At 38.0% G+C, this 19,540-nt stretch overlaps 1 protein-coding gene across 1 annotated transcript in view; it reads left to right on the forward strand.

Annotated features, from left to right (window-relative positions):
• RP1 (RP1 axonemal microtubule associated) overlaps window positions 1-19,540 on the forward strand; it is a 233,926-nt gene that overhangs the window by 18,970 nt on the left and 195,416 nt on the right. Inside the window, 12 exon segments of the mRNA XM_042461410.1 lie at window positions 5,012-5,175; window positions 5,756-5,842; window positions 6,758-6,890; window positions 7,649-7,800; window positions 8,813-8,891; window positions 9,989-10,064; window positions 11,461-11,537; window positions 13,551-13,582; window positions 14,829-14,958; window positions 15,088-15,191; window positions 16,986-17,159; window positions 17,970-18,182. Coding sequence (XP_042317344.1) covers window positions 5,012-5,175; window positions 5,756-5,842; window positions 6,758-6,890; window positions 7,649-7,800; window positions 8,813-8,891; window positions 9,989-10,064; window positions 11,461-11,537; window positions 13,551-13,582; window positions 14,829-14,958; window positions 15,088-15,191; window positions 16,986-17,159; window positions 17,970-18,182 — 1,421 coding nt within the window.

Here is a 19,540-nt window from a genome sequence, read left to right on the forward strand (position 1 = left end):
TATATATATATATGGGGGGGGGAGAGCATGTCGTAGGGGCTTGAAATTTTGGGCTATGACTCTGGAGACCAGGGATCAATTCCCAGATTGGCCATGAAACCCCACTGAGTGATCTGGGGCAAGTCACATGCTCTCAGCCTCAGGGGAGGGCAATGGCAAACCTCCCTCTGAACAAATCTTGCCTAGAAAACTCCATGACTTTACTTGCGAGTGCAACCAGCCCCCAAATCATTCACTTACTTGCTTGTAGGAGATCTGTAATGTATGTATGGAGGGATGGGGAGTGGGTGAATGAGATCTCTGCACAAGTAAGCAAGCAAATGATCAGTGAGCAGAGGAGGAATGCATGCACTCCATTCATTCCATTCAAAAACAAAGATGATACAATGGTGGGGGGAGATCGGAGAGGAGTAAAAATAGTACAAACAAATGTTACAGTTTGGAGGGGGGAGTAAGAGGGAAGGGGTAGTCCCATCTAGCCCCTCACTACTGATCTAATGGCTGAATATACATTGAAGTAGAAACACATGGTGACACAGACCAGGCTTCTTAAGCAGTCCCAATCATAAAAAACTCCTCCTGCAACAGCTCCACACTGAAGCCACCTGAGAGCACCAGCCACATGCAGGAAATTTGGGATTCTTAGAAGAAGTTCAAGGTAAAAGGTGGCTTTTAAGAAATTGGATCAAAAACCCTCTGAACCACATTCCTTGTGAATTCACAATGACTCCCCCATGAATCATCAAAAAAATGTGTACCCGACTCATGGCTACTGCAAGGTCAGTATGTTCTTTTTGTCAGTGGAGACAAGTCCATCATCCAGATGTCCTTCTTCTCCTCCAGTGTTTACAGTGCCATATATTCTTCCCCCAAATCATATAAATCCTATTATGTAAATCCTCCTTCCTTTTCTTTCCTTCCTCAGCATTTTGTGCAGATTACTAAAACTGAAACTGCCACTCCTGGTCTTAAAATGTTTCTTTTTTCACATTCTCAATCTAATCCAGTCATTCGAAGCATAACGTCAACCAGCTACTGTAGGCACAGAGGTAAATCTGTTGCATTTATCAAACTAATAAAACACCATTGAAACAAATAAAGACATTTACAATTACTGCAGTAGCAATGGTTTAAAAACATTGTTTTAAGTGTTTTTAAAAGCAGAAATTAAATGATCAAGGTAGCCCAAGAATCTGAAACTATTCTAGGGAAGGATAATTGGAAAAATGAAGAATTAAAATAGACCCTTTTCAGTGAAACAAGCCACAAGTTAAAAGTCAAAGGCCTGAGAGAATAAAAAGATCTTTGTCCAATGCCAGCCTGGCTCTGTATGATGGAGGTCATGTCAGGGGAGCAGCTTCTCTAGGAAAACAAACATAGGAATAGAACGATTACTACTACCATTTACTACTGGAGAGAAATCATTTAAAAAGACCCAACCATAAAAACAGATGGGCAAAGAAACAGAAGGGGTTTGTGGGAGGACCGCAACTCTGCAAATACATCTGGGTCATTTCAGGGGGTTGAGCACATCCATGGTTAATGCAAAAAATAAAATTTAAAAAAAAACACCTAGAAATGAACCAAATTGTACCACATTCTCTTGATTTTTTTTAAAAAAAGAAAGCCCAAAAAAGTGTTTGAAAGGGAAAGTGTCAAGAAGCATTCAAGAAATAGCAAGAAGCAATATTAAATGGTACAATAAGTCAGCAGAAATCACAGTGTGGCTGAACTGTAAATTATCCCTATAATAACTCATTTGTAATCCCATTGCTGGCTGGTAGGAGTAGATGAGACAGAAATGCTTCTCTTATTCTGCTTCCATTAAAGCCAGACAACTGTTCTTTGTCACACTGGATTTCACAATTGGCTTTACACTTTGTCATGCCTGGCTGTTTAGAAGTGGGGGAAAAACCCACCTGTAGATACAAAATTATGCTTATCCAAAAATACTTCGCATATGTCTCCAAGTCATTTCTGACCTATAGCGACCTTAGGGTGAACCTATCATTGGGTTTGCTTGGCAAGATTTGTTCAGAGGGGGTTTAATCTGTGGACTTTATCGCACCACAGGCTGCTGGCACAGGATGAGAACAAAGTGGAAGGGGCCAGGAACAAGTGTGGAATGAGTGAGGGATGCATTTTACTGCACACAAAGTCCCTCACTCATTCTGTTCCATTCCCCATCCGTTCCCCATCCGTTCCAGAACTGTTCAAAAAGTTCTCAAAAATCTCCTCCTCTAAGGATGGATTGAGAATGGAATGGAACAGAACGGGTGAGGGACTTTGTGTGCAGTAAAATGCACCCCCCACTCGTTCTGTTCCCTTCCAGGCCCTTTTGTCCCATTCTCACCCTGTGCCTGGAGCCTGTGCAATAAAGTTCTGTGTCTTCCTCTGAGGAACAGTGTGTAACTTGCGTAAGATCATCTAGTGAGTCCATGGCTGAATGGGGATTCGAATCCAGAGGCATGGTCCAACACTCAAACTACTATGCCATGCCAGCTCTCAAAATTAGGAAACTGAATAGAATAACCTAACACCAAGAACAAGAGAGAGAGAGAGAAACTTGACACTTTCACCAGGGATCAAAAGGACAAGTGGTCTTCCTTGCATGCTTCAGCAGCTTTTCCACTTCAGTGGTACTCACCAATTGGAACTGATCCAGTATAATTCTGACAGAGTTGCTGGACACCCCACTGTCAACTTCCACTACAATGAAAGTATCTAAGGGGTGTAACAGACCGCCCCTTTGCTCTGCCGTCCAGGTGGCTTCAGAGAGCAGCATTTTGATCCCGCATGCTATGAAGCCACCTGGAAGCTGGCTTGATGCTACCCAGTTGCCCACATGTGGGCCAATGTCTGTGTGATCTGGCGGCACAGCATTTAGATGCCATACATTGAAGGAGTGCTGTAAAGCCACAGTCGGGTGGGGAAAGCTTGTTTTTTCCTGCTGTTGCCATGGCTCCAATCTGGCTTCCTCTGGGGGGGCTTCAAGCTGCCCCTTTGCAGTGGTCTGTTTCACCCCTAAGCCGGCTCTTATCTGAGCAATTTTATTTCATTAAAAGCATCACTGTGAACTGCTGGAGGTTCTAGAATTGGATTCAAGGGGGAAGGTACCTGAGTTAAACCTCTCACCACCCTAAACAGTTTGGCTGGATGCAAATTTGCAGATGCAATACGTGTAGAGTAGAAAGCTTTTTTGTTGCACTATTGCTACCTTATAGGAGTAAAGTTGTTCTCTGTAGTCTGGCTTGCCATATATAAGTCAAATTTTTCATCATCTGTGCTCTAGTTATGGTCTTTTCCATTTCAACTCCCTGATGTCCCCTCTATAACATCAGACTTGATTAGTAACAGGTTGGAGAGGACATTTAGGAGTGATTGTGTCAATAGCCCTGTTCAGGTCTTGATTCCATCTATTGACTAGGACTTCAAAGGATCGTCGGTGGTACCAGTCATATGACCCTCTAAGCCTTAGGCTTTTCAGAATATTAAAGGCTCCATTAGCCTTCAAGGGCGGACCATCTTAAGACATCCACCACCCCTGCAGGAACAGATAGTAGCCATGATACTAATTGTGACCAGAAAATGACATGACAACTTGGAGGTGCTAATCACCTGTTCCCACAGATCTGTATGCTTTAAAATGAAGACAACATCAGTGCAACCTGATGCATGTGTGAGCCCTGAAACCAGTTGGAATAGGCTCATGTTTGTCATGAATGCCATGAACCCCTGAGCAGCACCAGACAAACTGGTGCCATATGGGATGTTGAGATAACCTAAGCTCAAAAGTCTGGGTGACTCCAACACTAGTTCCAAGACTAGGTTTGTGAGCTTGGCAAGAGAGTCTGTTAGGCATCAGGCTGGATGGTACACTAACAGAATCCTCAGTCTATCACTGGTCTTCAGGCACAGGTATACACACTCAATGTAGTTCAGCTCTCTGATAATAAAGAATCAAATTCCCAAGACAGAATTATAAAGTTGGAAGTGACCCCTAGGGCTCTATCATTGAATCCCCCATAATGCAAGAATCAAGTTCAGATGGTAGTGGGATAGTCTCCAAAACCATGTTCATTGTACGCAATAATAGTTTTTCATGTAAATGGCAAGTCAAGTCCCCAATGAACCCTCTGCTTATTTTTCCCTCTTCTCCATGCTGATTTGGAATATTTGAGTTTATCTATTTTTTTCTGCTGAATACAGCAACATGTTTGAATTTATATTATGACCAGAGACTAGCCTTGCTTGAATGGATGTTATAAATTAGTACTGAGACCACAACAGTTGTGAAGCCAGAATTATGAAGGCAGAATATATTCATACAGTCAGCCCTTCTTATACATGGATTTTTTTATCCACGGATTCAAGCATCCACAATTTGAAAATGTTAAAAAAAAAGTATAAATTTCAAATATCAGACCTTGATTTTCCATTTTTTATAAGGGACACCATTTTGCTATGTCATTATATTTAATGGGACTTGAGCATACATAGATTTTGTTATACACGGGGGATCTTGGAATCAAACCCCAGCTTATAACAAGGGCCCACTGTATATCATTTTTGTTTTACCAGGGGAATATTAAGGTTCCTGGTCATAAAGCACTGTCCATGCACAGAGAAAGCTCTCTTCTTCAGACTGTTGTTTTCTGCATTTGGAAATTGACAAAGGAGGGGGCAGACTGAGCACTCTTTCCTCACATGGTTATGAAATGATTTCATAATTATTGAATATAGTTACATGTGATTTCAGACTGAATGCATCTACATACATAAAGACACATATCAACATGATTTCTTCCCTTTTTAAAGTCTTTTTGGAGGTGTAGCTATAAAAATTGTTATTATTAGGTTTGCCACTCAAACTTTACCACTACAGCACTATTTAATATTGATGTGAGGAAGAAAAGTAACCATAAATCAAGACATATATTTAATACACACCCAAATGCCTAACAGTTATGGATATATTTTTGTACCCTTTGTCTCTTTTGTGTTTCTGAAGCTACAAAATGGAAGGTAACAGTTTGTACTGGTAACCAGCCATCTTCAGGTACCAGCTCACAAGTATATATTACTTTATATGGGGATCAAAGTAATTCAGGAGCTATTTTTCTATATGGAGAAGAGAAAGAGATGTTTAGAAGAGGAAATACAGATACATTCATTGTAAGTATCAAAGCTTTTCTTTTCTTTTTACAATGCCATACGATGTAAAATAATGGAACAACAGAAACAAAAATGGTGTACATTTTCTCCATCAGTCTTTTGTAGCCTATTTGCAAATGTAATTAATCCATTACAGCCAATAGAAGAAATGGCCAATTTGCCCTTAGCTTTCAGTTGTAACCTATGATTTGTTGCTTGAATATACTGTATTGAATATATAATACAGTTATAATATATAATTATATATTACAAATATATAACACAGTTATAATATAAATAATTGTTACTGTTGGTTTCTTGAGACTCAACATACTTTCGCTAAAATGCTAAATAAATCTGCTTAGAAGTTAAAGACGTTGATTTAGTTTGGATTTTTTCCCAAATAAAAACTTCTTATGTTCATAGCCTTCATGTTTACATTATGTACACAGTCTGATCAAGCTGAAGCCACTATATAAAAATTAAATAGTATTCTAAGTAGAAATGCATTTGAAATCTCTTATATATCAAAACAGAAATCATTAGAACACTATTATTTTCATGTAATTAGCTAAATCTCTGCCTTTATGCTTTTGAATAGATTGACACAGAAGACATAGGAGATCTATACAAAATACGAATAGGACATAATAACTCTGGAGAAACTCCTGCTTGGTACTGCAAAGAGGTGAGATATCTGAATGTCAACTAACTCTTTTTTTAAAAAAGAAAGTAATGCACAGACTTGATATGCCATCAAAACGTGAGCCAAGCCCACATTGCCTGTTCCATGAGTACAGTGCTGGAATAGAAATTTCCATGACTGAAAAAAATGTGTTGTAGTAAAAACATGGCTGTGTGTTTAATGTTAGAAGATGCTTATTTATAATAAAAATTTCTGAAAGGTACCACACTTCCAGAATTAAGCATATCAGCAACACAGCCAATGCACCAGGTGGAATACTGGAGTATAAGAAGAGCAACTTATGTTTAGCTAATTGCTCTAGCCATTGTATTACTGTGGTTGATGATTGGTTTTCATTTTATTTCTACCTTAGAAAAGATGCAGTATGTTTTTTTCTGGCCACTATTTATGGATGCTAAAGTTTTGCCTTTCAGGCTACCTACTGAAAACCTTAAGTCTCTATTTTTGTCTTTTATTCAGCTTCATTGAAGGGTGACAGTTATAGCATGGAAATTATGTTTTTCTAAACTTCCTCTTCCTCTTAGGGTAGGATTAGTTTTGGTGGAACACATCTCACTATGGAATAGATTTCTCTGGGAAGCAGTATACCAGCCATCTTTGTGGATTCATTTATACATTTTGTAGTCTTTATGCAATTTGTCATATGCAGGGACTCTTTCTTTAAAGGATAGGCTTAGATAGCAATACCACATCTTCTTGTTATGGGCTGTACCTATATATTTTGCCCATTTCAGGACCTGAAGCTTAGTTGTTAATAGTAGATAATAGAAAATGTGAATGTCAAAAGTAAATGAACACTGTAATTAGATGGTAACTGTATAGTTAACTGTTAAAAATATTGCTACTAATTAAAGCAGGTAAAGTTAATAATCTAGATTTTGTTTTCTTACATTTCAGCTGCAATTGCAGAACCTTGTTTCAGAGGAACAGTTTGATTTTCCTGTTGATAAATGGCTGGCACTAAACCAAGATGATGGTGAAATCTGTCAGGAATGTCCCGTTTTACAGCAGGGTCAGCCTCTTCTTCCAGGTAAGAAATATGGCATAAGAGTATATAATTTATGAAACAGGTATTATCTAGGAAATTGTTTCCAAGAATCCATTTGGCATGGAAAATCAATGATAAAATTAGTATTAGAGATCAATTCTGAAGTAATTTGAAGTTCTGAATTATCTTCAAAGGCAGCCCCATGTATAATGCATTACAATTACTCAGTTAGGAGGTTACCAGAGTATGAAACACTGCATTCCTGTCCAAGAATGCTCACAGAAGATTGTAAACTGGATGAAATTGGGAAACATTATTCCTGGAGAGAGTCAGCATGATTTATAGTTTGAGTATTGTATTAGGAATCTGGGAGACTAGGGTTCAAATCCTTGCTCAGCTAGGGAAATTCACTGAGTAATCATGGACAAATCACACTCCTTCAGTCTAAGAGGAAAGCAATGACAAGCCTCCTCTGAATACGTCTTGCCAAGAAAATCCCACAATGGAGTTGCCACAAGTCAAAGTTTAGTTGAAGGCATTTAACAACAAGGTGTGGATGACACCTGACCAGTAACAAGACTAGATGAGTCCAAGCGATACATTACCTGTAAGATAAGTGCAATACAATCAAGAATAGGCTGTACCCATTTCTCAGATATATAAACCAGCTGTTGGGCATATATGTTCTTGGGATTCAAATTCAATAATAAACATTTGATGTTGTGTTTAAAGTCAGTTCTGGAAAATGTTATTATATGCAAAATATTATGTTATGAAAGACTATCTTTCTTTATCCTCAGTGGTGGTGTATGAGCTTCATGTGGTCACAGGTGACTTATGGAATGCTGGAACAGAAGCTGATGTCTACATTGTACTCTATGGCAAAAAAGGTGATACAGGATCCCGACAACTCCTTAGGTCAAAGAATCCTAGGAAATATCTAAAGGGACAAGTGAGTGAATTAAAGTAATGTTTTTGCAAGTCTCTATGTGCTCCCTTCTTTACTCTAGATATGAACATTTCTACAAGTTTTATTAATGTATTTACCATATGTTCACTCCCAATAATATGACATTTTTGGCAATATGCTAGGACATATATTCAATAAAAGCAGAAAATATATATTTTCAGTATTGGGATAATTATTAGGTTGTATGGATTTGTGCAACACAAAAATTTCTAAGAAGATTTGTTTATAGCTGTGTTTTACCCATGCAAACATACACAGAATATGTTTACTTGCATGTACATAAAAATTAGCCAGCCACCCTGGCAAGAAAAAAAAATGGACAAATTTGTAGCAAATCGGTACCAAAAGTTTTAATGTATTTTCAAAAAGTGAATATTAAAGATGGACCTCCAGCTAAGCAGATTTTGGCATAGTAGGTATTAATATGCAGTAGAAATGAAACAACCAATAATATTAATGAGTAGATAGATAGAATATTTCCAGGTGATTTGATAGTGTGTTTATTTGACTATACTTGAGATTATATTATTGGGGAGGGGCTTTAGGCTTGTTATTTATTTATATGTCAACACTGAAGTCGGGGGAAAATTAAAACAAAATTCTTTAAAAAAAATAGCCATGGAAAATCCCAATAATGTAATATTTTTAAACAAGGTTGCAATCCTGTACCCACTTACATAAGAGTAAAATATCAGTAAAGCTTACTTCATTGAAGACTACTGAAATATGGAGTCACTTCAACACAGTAGTACTAGGTGGGCTTCCATGCCAAGGATACAATGAGTCTTGGTCCCTTTAAACTATCAAATTATAGCTCCATGATTCTACTTTAACCATCATGGTTCCATCCTGGCGGATCCTAGGATTTGCCGGTTAGGGAGTGGCATTTAGAATTCTCTGGGTTCCCAGAGTTTTCAATCTTGGGGTTTTTGCTTCCAAAGGCATGATATATATGCACCCTACATTTGATCATACTTCAATTGCTTGATTGCAGACTGATGCGTTCTCCCTTGAAGCTGTGCACCTTGGAAGTTTACGCAAGATTGTTATAGGACACAATGGAGTTGGCACAGGTCAGAAATTTCAATATACTTACTGGATTCTCTACATCTTTCCATGACATAGAAATGATGACAAGTGGGACACTCATATGACTGTTGTAGAGATTGCATATATGAGGGAAAACTAGATAAAGCATATCAACCATCACTTGTGAGAACTGTGACAAAATAGACATTCAGTTCTCACAGGTGACTACAAACACATTTTAAATGTATTTTTTCTCGAGCTTTGTGTAAGGAAAATGTCTTCTATGAAAGCATGAATTGATTTTCAAACTTATATTACATGCAGTAACAAGAAATCAGTCCTCATAGTTATGCTTTGCACTTGTCAGAAATATACAGTTCTCCCAGACTGGTGACAGCTTGCATTGTGTACTTGTTCTCTCACTGTTAATGAGTGAATCATCTCTGTGTTTCTAGAATATGTCACACATTTATACTTCCTTGTGGCACTTCAGCATTCAATAAGAGAATAGCACTGTAGAGCATGAGGTGTGAGACTGTATTGATTTTCCATGTGCATTTAATATTTGATAACGTTCTAAAAATATCTTATAAATGTTTTCATTATAATATGTATGCCATCAATAGAAATGTTACTTTGCATTATTTAAGTGTTTCATTAGTAGCTAAATAAGCAGATAGATACTCTTTTTGTTTTGCCAGGTTTTGCATGATGGATTATTACCAGGGAATGAATTTTTAATAATGTGCTGGATTGCCTATATTTGTTTTTGTTTTGTTCTGGACATATTTTGCTTTTTATTTTATTGACAGTTTAATTATATTTTTACTTTTGTATGGTGTATTTTTAGTTGCATCTATTACCATTTTTGTAAGCTGTCTTGAGATGCAAGGCTTGGGAATATGTGAAATATAAATATATAAATATAAAATATGAACAGAATTCACTGCAAAATTATGTGTTTCTAATGACATCAAACAAAATGTACGGTAATTAGCCTTCTAATAGCTCATTCACATAAAAAGCTGTCATTAGAGGTTGCAGTGATATGGATGCATGTTGAATATGTATCTTAGTTGTGATTTGATCAAAGATGCAATAAGTTAATTGTTGATAGTGGAATCTTTATAATTTTTCCTAGGAAATGGTTGGTTTCTGGAGAAAATTGTAGTCAAGGACCCAATCACTCACCTGGATTATAATTTCATGTGCCACAGGTTTGTGGAATTTGTAATTTTGAAAGGCTATAAAAACCAATTCAGAGTGTTAAAATTTCCATCCTGATTCATCCCTGTAAACAATCATTATTCACATTAGCCATGAACTTCAAGTAGCAGGTCATTAATTATATGGTTTTCACTGTCCCACAGATGAGAAGCTCGTATAAATGAAGGTTTGCCAAGTTTACTCTGGGGCTGTGCAGACAGCCTCCAGCTGCCCCTTTTACAGCCAGATCAGGGCCATGGCAACCGCACACCAGGGCATGAAAAGGAGACACAAAAAGTGTTGCCATGGCTTTATGGTGCTCCTTCGGTGTTGCATTGTGCAGACACAGAGGTAGGAGTGCAATGTGGCACACAGTATGGCGCTGCCTTAGGGTGGAGCCAGGGCATGCGTCATATGGATGCTCTACCATGACTCCGCCCCAACCCAGCCTTTAAGGCCGGTCTGCACAGGGCCTTAGTAGAATCATAGAGTTGGAAGAGACCACAAGAGCCATCCAGTCCAACCCCTGCCATGCAGAAACTCTCAATCAAAGCATCCCTGACAGATGGCCATCCAGCCTCTGCTTAAGTAGTGAAGAAAGTTTCACAGTTTTGTTTCTCATTTCCTCTTCTGACTCAGATTTCACTTGTAGCATTTACAGCAGGTTCTGAAACTTATATTATATGTTCTGAGAGAAATCCTGGCTCAGATTTTGATCCACCTAATATGTTTTCAATCCTTCCCCACAGACTATCTAAACAGGTTGTAGGCATTGCAAACTATTGTCCACCTTTCATTATAACAGAGTATATTCCCATTTACTAATAGTTCAGAATATGAAGTCAATTTGCAAGTGTATAAAGAATATCTTCAGTTCACATGTGATTTAAAAAAATACTTTAAACACTATTTTAGTTGCTTAATTTTGAACAGCAATAAATGAAGTGGTGGGTTTTTTTAAGGTAACTCTAAGCGTAGCTGATTAAGGTTTTGTGCCTCGTAATGATCACTATCACTAACATAAGGAGTTAAGTTGAATCCTTTTCTGCTCCCTGATATGAACTACTTCACAGGTCTTTCAGTATAATTATAATCTTATAGCAATCATGTATTTTTTTTTATAAATAAAAAGAATTGTTTGTGCCTCTGTGTAGATATGCCTTTTATCTTTCACACAGCAGTTTTGGTTATGTGTACCAGTGTGGTTCACATTCCTAACTGAAGAAGTTACTTTATACTTAAATTTTAAAAAGAGATTTCTTTACACACACACACACACACCCTCAAGAGGAATCTATATCAAAACATGCAATTATGTAAGGTCAAACAGATTAAAATATTAAAAATATTTTTTATTTATAAATTGTAGATTTATTCTTTTTCATACATGCATGTTTTCTTGCAAAGGTGGCTAGATGCAGGACAAGATGATGGCAAAATTGTCAGAGAACTGTATGCCATTGATAACTACACTCTTGCAATGAGTAAGTATTAATCAGTGTCAAACAAGGACATATCATGAAAAGTCATGGCAGCAAGGGTTCAAAGAGACAAAGATTTGAATTCCACAAGGACAACAGGGGTGGGGCAGGGTGAGGGTATAATAGTGGTCAGTCTGACTTGCATTGGCCATGGCATGAACTGTGTTGGTGGCATAGCAAATCCTCGTTATTTGGCCTCCCATCCATCCACCAGTACTGAAACCATGAGAGAAATACTAGGTACTCTGGCTTCAAGTTGTCATAGCATTATGGCTTCAGGTTGTTGGAGCACTGGTGGCACAGTGGTTAAATGCAGGTACTGCAGCCAAAATGTGAATTTGATCCCACGGGGCTCCAGGTTGACTCAGGTTGACTCTTCCATCCTTTTGTAGGCTGGTAAAATGAGTTCCCAGCTTGTTGGAGGCAATTGATTGACACACTGTAAACCACGTATGGGATTTTCACATGGAGCCTTAACATCCCTGAAATGTCGCTAAATCATCCTTAAAATGCGAGGGTGTGATTGCTAGTTACGCTTGTCCCCCGGGATTAAATCATCATGGAGGTGTTCCATCATTAAAGCATTTGCAGAGCAGCCATTTCTCTGCATAATGGGAACTTCCATTATGCAGATACATGGCTGCTCCGCAAACGCTTTAATGATGGGACGCCTCCATGATGATTTAATCATGGGGGACAAGCACAACCAGAGATCACACTCATGTGCTTTATGGACGATTTAGTGATGTTTCAGGGACAGTAAGGCTCAGTGTGATAATCCCCCTAAAGAGTGCTTAGCACTATAAAGTGGTATAGAAATGTAAGTGCTATTGCTGTAGTGAGTATGCCTGGTCCTGCTCTAGGGAAATGAAGAGGATTTAGATCTCAGCTCCAAATGACCACCTTTCAGTACACTCCACTTCATTATGTATTGCTGGAGGAAAGACCCCCAACTAGAGTTCTACATCCAGTGACTTCACTGTACCTATTGATGGCTTCCTTGGTTATGGAGCACTTCCACCCTATCCAAATCATCTTCCAGCCAGAGGATCTGCAAAAAAGAATTGCATTATAAATTTGAAAAATCTAAATGATTCAGATTAGTATGGGAGTCAGATTTAAGAACAGAACCATCAGACAAACTTTGAGATACTCTTTAGACACCACCACTATATAAATCAGTTTCTGCTAAAGAAAGAAAATGTATTAAAATAATTCTAAATGGTATTACTACCCACTCTAAAGTTATCAAATTAATAATGATATATCAAGGCTATGCTAGAGAGGCTATGAAAAAACAGGACACTGTTAACATATGTAGCTAGCCTGTCCAAAAATAGTTTCTGGAAAGATTATTAATCTGGATATGCAAAACATTGGTTTCTTATAGTATTTCTACTAGTTTTCATATTTGAACATGAAAGATAGCCAAATAAAGACCTTATAGCACTCTTGTTAAGTGCTGTAAGGTTGGGAATACTGAAATCATGAAACATTGTCTTTTAATAAAGGTTAAATAAAGTGTGATCTATAGAGCTATACCTATATGGAAAAGGTAACATGTAACATGAGATTAACAAGACTAGACATCAAAGATAAATTTGGAAGAAATTTAGAAGCTCTTTATTAAATATGTGAACTCTGGATTTAAACTACAATCTGATAAAATTTATTTTGGGGAAAGCATTTTTTTAAAATTAAGAACAATGTACAACCCATTTTTCAGTACTTTGAAGATGAGTTCAATCTACAGTTAGATCTACAGTGATCAACAGTGATATATATTTAGTCTTATTAACTAAGGTTGGAGAATTGGAACAAGAGAAGGAAAGAATGTTATATCTGTAAATTAAGGAATATTTGCAGTAGGAAAAATGTAAATATTTTTCTTTAAAATTTTAAAAATAGAATTACATGAGACTTAAATCTATAGGTAAGTACTTATGTTCCATTGATTGTAATAGGATGCTTTGATTTTTCTGGATTTCACTCATATCAATATTGATATTTCCATAGGACAAGAAATGGAAGTCAAGAAAGCAGAAATGGTAACTATCTTAGCTTTTCAAAAGAGATTTTCCAAATAACCGAATCCTCTATCTATCTTGAGATATACTGTATATACTCAACTATAAGTCAACCTCATGTATAAGTCCAGGGCAGGTTTTAGGACCAAAATTATCAATTTTGATATGACCCATGTATAAATGGAGGGTAAAACTTAGGGCCATGCAACAAAGTATATAAAGAATGAAGGAAAGGAAAATGATGCCAAAGAATGGTTCTATTTTCCTGTCCAAGCATTCAAAAAGGCCAGAAGCAGCACCACAGTGGAGAGAACAGAGGAGGTTGGTGCTTCTTTTAGGTTCTCCTAGGATGGACTAAGCTCTTACCTTTTGCCACTCTACACTGGCGGGTTACAGACCGCCCATTTGCGGCGGGCTGCAGCTGCCCCTTTCCCCAGTGTATTGGGGCCTCAGCTGTTAGAACGGCAGCCACTGAGGCCCCAATCCGCCGCTTTTCAGGCTGCGGGGAAGTGGCAAAATGCTGCTTCCCTGCAGCCTGAAAAGGGGTGTCCTTGGGGCTTCAAGCCCCAAGGACACCCCGCGGCGGCAGGGAGAAGGAGAAAGAGGCCGCTTGGCCCCTTTCTCCCTTGCTTCTCTGGGCGCAGCCGTCTGAAGGCTGCGCCCAGTGACGCAAAGCGGCGCCGCAAACCAGGAAGGAGCTCCTGGAAGGAGCAAACCAGGAAGGAGCCCTGGCGCGGACCAACGATGTCACGTCCGCGCCACCCCGAATAGAGGCGGCACGGTCGTGACGTCGTCATGGCGGCCCCCATGTGGAAGGGGGGCGCCATTTTGTACAGACTCAGTCCGTACTAGGGTTAGGGGGGTGCGGAAGCACCGCACCTTCCTAACCCTAGTACGGACTGACTCCGTACTTTAATGGTGGTGTGTAACCCGCCTCAGAGAGGGAGATGGATCCTATTTTGAGTTAAGGTACAGCGCTTGCATTGACCAGTGGCTAAGTCGACCCAGGTTTTTGGGGTCAATTTTTGACTCAAATTTCTAGACTTATACATGAGTATATACAGTATACTGTTTGCAGGAAGGGCCTATAATATATACTTATTTGTATCCCTTCTACTTTTCTTCATATACATTGTTTTGGGGAGGGGTTATATCTTATTCTTATGGAACATGCTACTGTGGTACTTAGCCTTTGGATAAAGGAGCTTCATGTATTTGCCTTTGTGTGATGATGAATTGTCTTGCCTTGCTTTTTCTATACATCCAGTGGGCCGTAGAAAAATGGAAATTTCAGAAAGGCAATACACTTCAGTTTTACAACAAGGTGACCCATGGTTTCATACGCCTCAGTCAAGATAGAACTGTTGATACCCTTGGCACCAAGAAAGACAAACATGGTAACTTTTGGTCTGTTCCTTGTGACTGAAGAAGAGTTGTTTAAATTAAGTTGTATGAATAAACAGAATCCCACCAAGAAAATTTCTGTGAAAGATCTAACCCATTCCCCCCTCCTCTAAATATATTAGGTTTTTTTGATGTGACTGTCAAGAAAGGAAACACGTGGATATTTAAATGTCACCCAATGCCAAAGCATGCACTTGCTGTTGCTCATGGCTCTGTCACTGGAATGGTAAGAAATGTTTTCAGCTTTCTTGTTATCCTCTGAATGTTTATAATGTTTTATCACAAATACAACAGAGTGACAGTTAAAACAGTGTTTTCACCAGAAGAATGTAATTAATGTTATGGATTTATTTTCCTGTTGTCTAGAAGGCTTTTGTTTAAATGTAAAATGCTGAAATATTAGGAAGTTTGGAGGTGGAATGAAAGAAGGCAAATGGTGCCAATATCTTTGAACTGATAACTCTCAGAAACTGCTGATGAAAGGCCTTCAGGATTTGTCCCCGTAAACAGATGTTATTTTGGTAAATAACTATTATTCTTATGTTCTACCTATTGGTTTCCAATAGTTGGTCATTGTTAGAATGCAGGATTAGATCTAGCATGGATCTTTCTATGCTCTTACCTTCCTTATTAATATTAGGAGCAACAATTCTATTACATAGTACCACTGAAACATAGAGGAATAGTCATTTTCTTCACTTTAACCATAACATTAGGGACATATGTGTGGATTTAAAAAATAAAAATAAAGGAAATAAATGTTAAGGTCTTACCTTTAGATGAAACATGATTTTGACAGAATTCTGTATACCGATTAACACTGTTCTTTCTTTGGCACCACTAGAACATTTACTCCCAATGAATAATTGCACTGTCAATAGTCTTCCCATGTTTTATGTGGTACCTTCAAAAGAGGGAGAGATCAGGAACAGATGAAGACACTGAAAGAGAGAATGAGATGGCAGCAAGGGTGTGATTCTGGCAAGCCTTGTTATAGAATGTGTTGTTTGTACTTCAAAGCTGTGCATTATCTGTATAGTTCTGGAGTTTTTTGGTGGTCATTTTATCACATATTAGTACCTGTTATAATTTACTTAATATTACGATCCTAGATTTCTTAGTACCACTCATATAATCGTAGTGATTCTTGTAAAAAACCCTCTGTGCTAGTTCAGATCTTAGTAAAAAAAAATTCATCTACTCATTTACAATACAAACAGATTTTTACTCTTACTAAAAATTACAGATAGTTTTAAATAGAGTCAAATATAAATTTCAGTTGATATATTTGAACTGAACTGCCAGATTCACACTATGACTTTCTGATTTGCGACCCAGAGACTACCTTTTTTCTTTTATTGGCATTCCATTTTAAATATTGTTAATAATAATAGTAAAGAGCATTTGGTTTCTGAGTATTTGTAGTTCTATTGTTGTATGTGTATCTCTGAAATGCTGGTTTGAAAGTTTTTATCCCTATTCTTTACAAACTTCCCCATCTGGATATGAGTAAGCACAATATAATTTTGTTTTCAAAGGTTTGTTGGACTACCAAAAGAAAATTCCAGCTGTTCAAAACATATAAAAGTATGCACAAATACAGAGGTGCACAGTTATTTTTCTGTACACATCTACACTTGGTGTGTACGTGTGTGTGTGTGTGCATGCATGCATGCACGCACATACACAGTTGATCTGTTATATGGACAAGTAAAATGTGAGTCTCATTCATCCATAGTCAAAACTCTTCTTCGGTTCATCTAAGCATATTTGGAATATTTGCAATAGTTTGCAGTTTGCTTTAGCCAATAAAGCTTGTATCTACTTAATGTTTAATATTCCTAGACAATATAGTTGAAGACATAGAAATTCTGTATTTTTGGAACACAAACCTGAAGCCAACACAAGGAACTGTTCATATAATAGTAGGCACTGTGGGTTCAAGTTGTGACCTATGACATCAAGTGATGATCTCAATTTTCAGCATATGCAGTACTTATTACCATCTTGCCCCTATTAGGACCATGGGGACAGCCACTGTGAATTGCAAGTTCATGTTCAGCCAGATCGCTCAATAATTCTGGAATCAGCCCAGAGCCCAGGACAAACTGTGGCTTTCACTCTCCAAGGAACAGTACCTGATGATACCACAGGCTACGCAGGATTGACAAGGGAATTTATTGTTCATGTTAAGGTAAGACAGGAAGAATAACCAAAGCCTCTACTGTAAATGAGGAGGTTTCAGATGAGGACAGATCTTTACCCACTAGATGGAGCTGAAGACTGTAATTCAATCTTTAATCTGTGAAATCACGTTATGAATTTTGTCCAGGAAAATAATGGTCCTTTGTTGTGGTCTTGACTCTTTCTATCAGATACTGACAAAAGCAGATAAGCTTTTTGTGCTAGTCAAGCAGGCTACCAAGTGTGATACACAACACTGATTACTACACATTTAGTGTATCCCCCTCCTAGCACCATCTTCAATTCATGGAAATAAAATAGGTTTTTCATAGAAACTGTCATTTAAGAAATACAGCACAAGTTTTGTTTTGGTGTGACTACAGAAACCCCCCTTCAAAACTCATTTACGTGTAGCAAAATAGATGCGACACATGTGTCACAAATAGTGCAGGTGATGTGTGCTAGTGTGACTTAGTAGATAGAGCTATGAACTAGAAAATCTTTTGGCCTGCTTCCGATTTCTGTTGTGTGGGGAAATGTCCACACAACTCCTATATCCTGCAATTATGGCCTAAACCCTATTGCTAGTCTCAACTTGAGTAGACCCACTGAATGAAGAGAGTCTCCTATTCAGTTAAGTCATCTTCATGGAAATGTGTGTGTGATCTGTTGCTATTATCTTACAAAATGAATAATTACTATTTCTTGATTTGTTGCAGGTAACAAGGATTGCATAATCACTGTACCAGATTGGGGCATGAAAAAACAGGAAGTTTGAAAGGGAGCATTTTTACAGTTTATTCTCTTTCTTGGTTCCTAGGGAGTGTTCCACAATAGTGCCATAATTCTGCTCACTACTAGCTACTGCCAGTCTCTCTGCCTGAGGCCTGATGGGAGCTGCTGTGGAGCAGGAAATCAATCTGAAGACTCTTACTGGAGGATAAATAAAATCAGCTCTGGAGTATGTATGTTTGAAAGTGTGAAAATCCCCAGAATGTTTCTAAGGATCAAAGATGGTCAATGTGACGGAAGAGTAAGCAGCTCTTATTCATACTTCTTTTAAAGTGTATAAGCATAGAAGCATCTGGTTAAGTCTTCAACATATTTTGTTTGCCAACAATCTGGTAGAAATGACAGTTACCATCTATATTTAAGTTGCAGTTTTAAAGAAGTGTGTACCAGGCACTTATACTAGTGCTTGTAAAATGTAGTGTATCTTGTTGTTAAGTGCTGTCAAGCTGACTTTGACTAATGGTAACCCTATGAATGACAGACTGCTATGGCTCTGACTGCACAGGCCAAATAACACGTCATCCCCACCATCCTCTTATCAGGGAGTTTGGATGATGCATGTAAACCCAGGCTCCAGTGAAAACAGTCAGGAAGGCGCCTGGCCAGTTCATTACCGGAACCAGGGTATATCAAGGGTGATTTGATTTTATGTTCCTGCATGGCAGGGAGTTGGACTGGATGGCCCTTGTGGTCTTTTCCAACTCTATTTTTCTATGATTTTATAATGCCTTTTTAAAAAAAAACTTATCCTTTGCTCTGGATATTCCTGGAAGATTCATAGCTCTCTGTTGTGATGCCAGGTGGCTGTTTACATCTGTGTTATGCTGTGCCACCCCGGTCTTGTTTTCCTTCATAGCTGCCCTTCCAAATCCTAGTTCTAATTTCTTGACTGCAGATTAACAACTGAGCCAAGGCATAATAAATCTTGTACTATTTCAATGTGTTCATTGTTTGCTTTAAAGTTATGTAAATGACATATGGTCATTATTTTAATTTTCTTAATGTTCAACTGTAACTCTGCTTTTGCATCTTCTTCCTTCACTTTCTTCAGTAATGGTTCCAAGCCTGTGCCATGTTCTGCTAGTAGTATAGTATCATTTGCATATCTTAAATGGTTAATTTTCCTTCCTCCAGTTTTCACACCTTCTTCCTCCAAGTCTAATCCTGCTTTATGTATGATACGCTGAATGTACAAATTAAACAGATACGGTGATAAAATGAAACCTTGCCTGACCCCTTTGCCAATTGGAAACCATTCAGTTTCTCCATATTCTGCCTTGGAGGTAGACTGTTGTCCTGAGTACAGGACAATGAAGTTTTATGGGGCACCGAATTCTTTAAGAGTGATCCACAGTTTTCCATGATCTACACAATCAAAGGTTTTGCTATAATCTATAAAGCACAGGCTGATGGTCTTCTGAAATTCTTTGGCACACTCCATTATCCAATGTATGTTTGCAAAATGATTGCTAGTACCTTCTTTACTTGAATCCAGCTTGAATATCTGGCATTTTTTATTCTATTAAATCCAGTGTAGCATCGTGGTTTAATAATAATAATAATAATAATAATAATAATAATAATAATAATAATAATAAT

Source organism: Sceloporus undulatus, chromosome 4 (genome assembly GCF_019175285.1).
Source record: "Sceloporus undulatus isolate JIND9_A2432 ecotype Alabama chromosome 4, SceUnd_v1.1, whole genome shotgun sequence".
Taxonomy (NCBI): Eukaryota; Metazoa; Chordata; class Lepidosauria; order Squamata; family Phrynosomatidae; genus Sceloporus; species Sceloporus undulatus.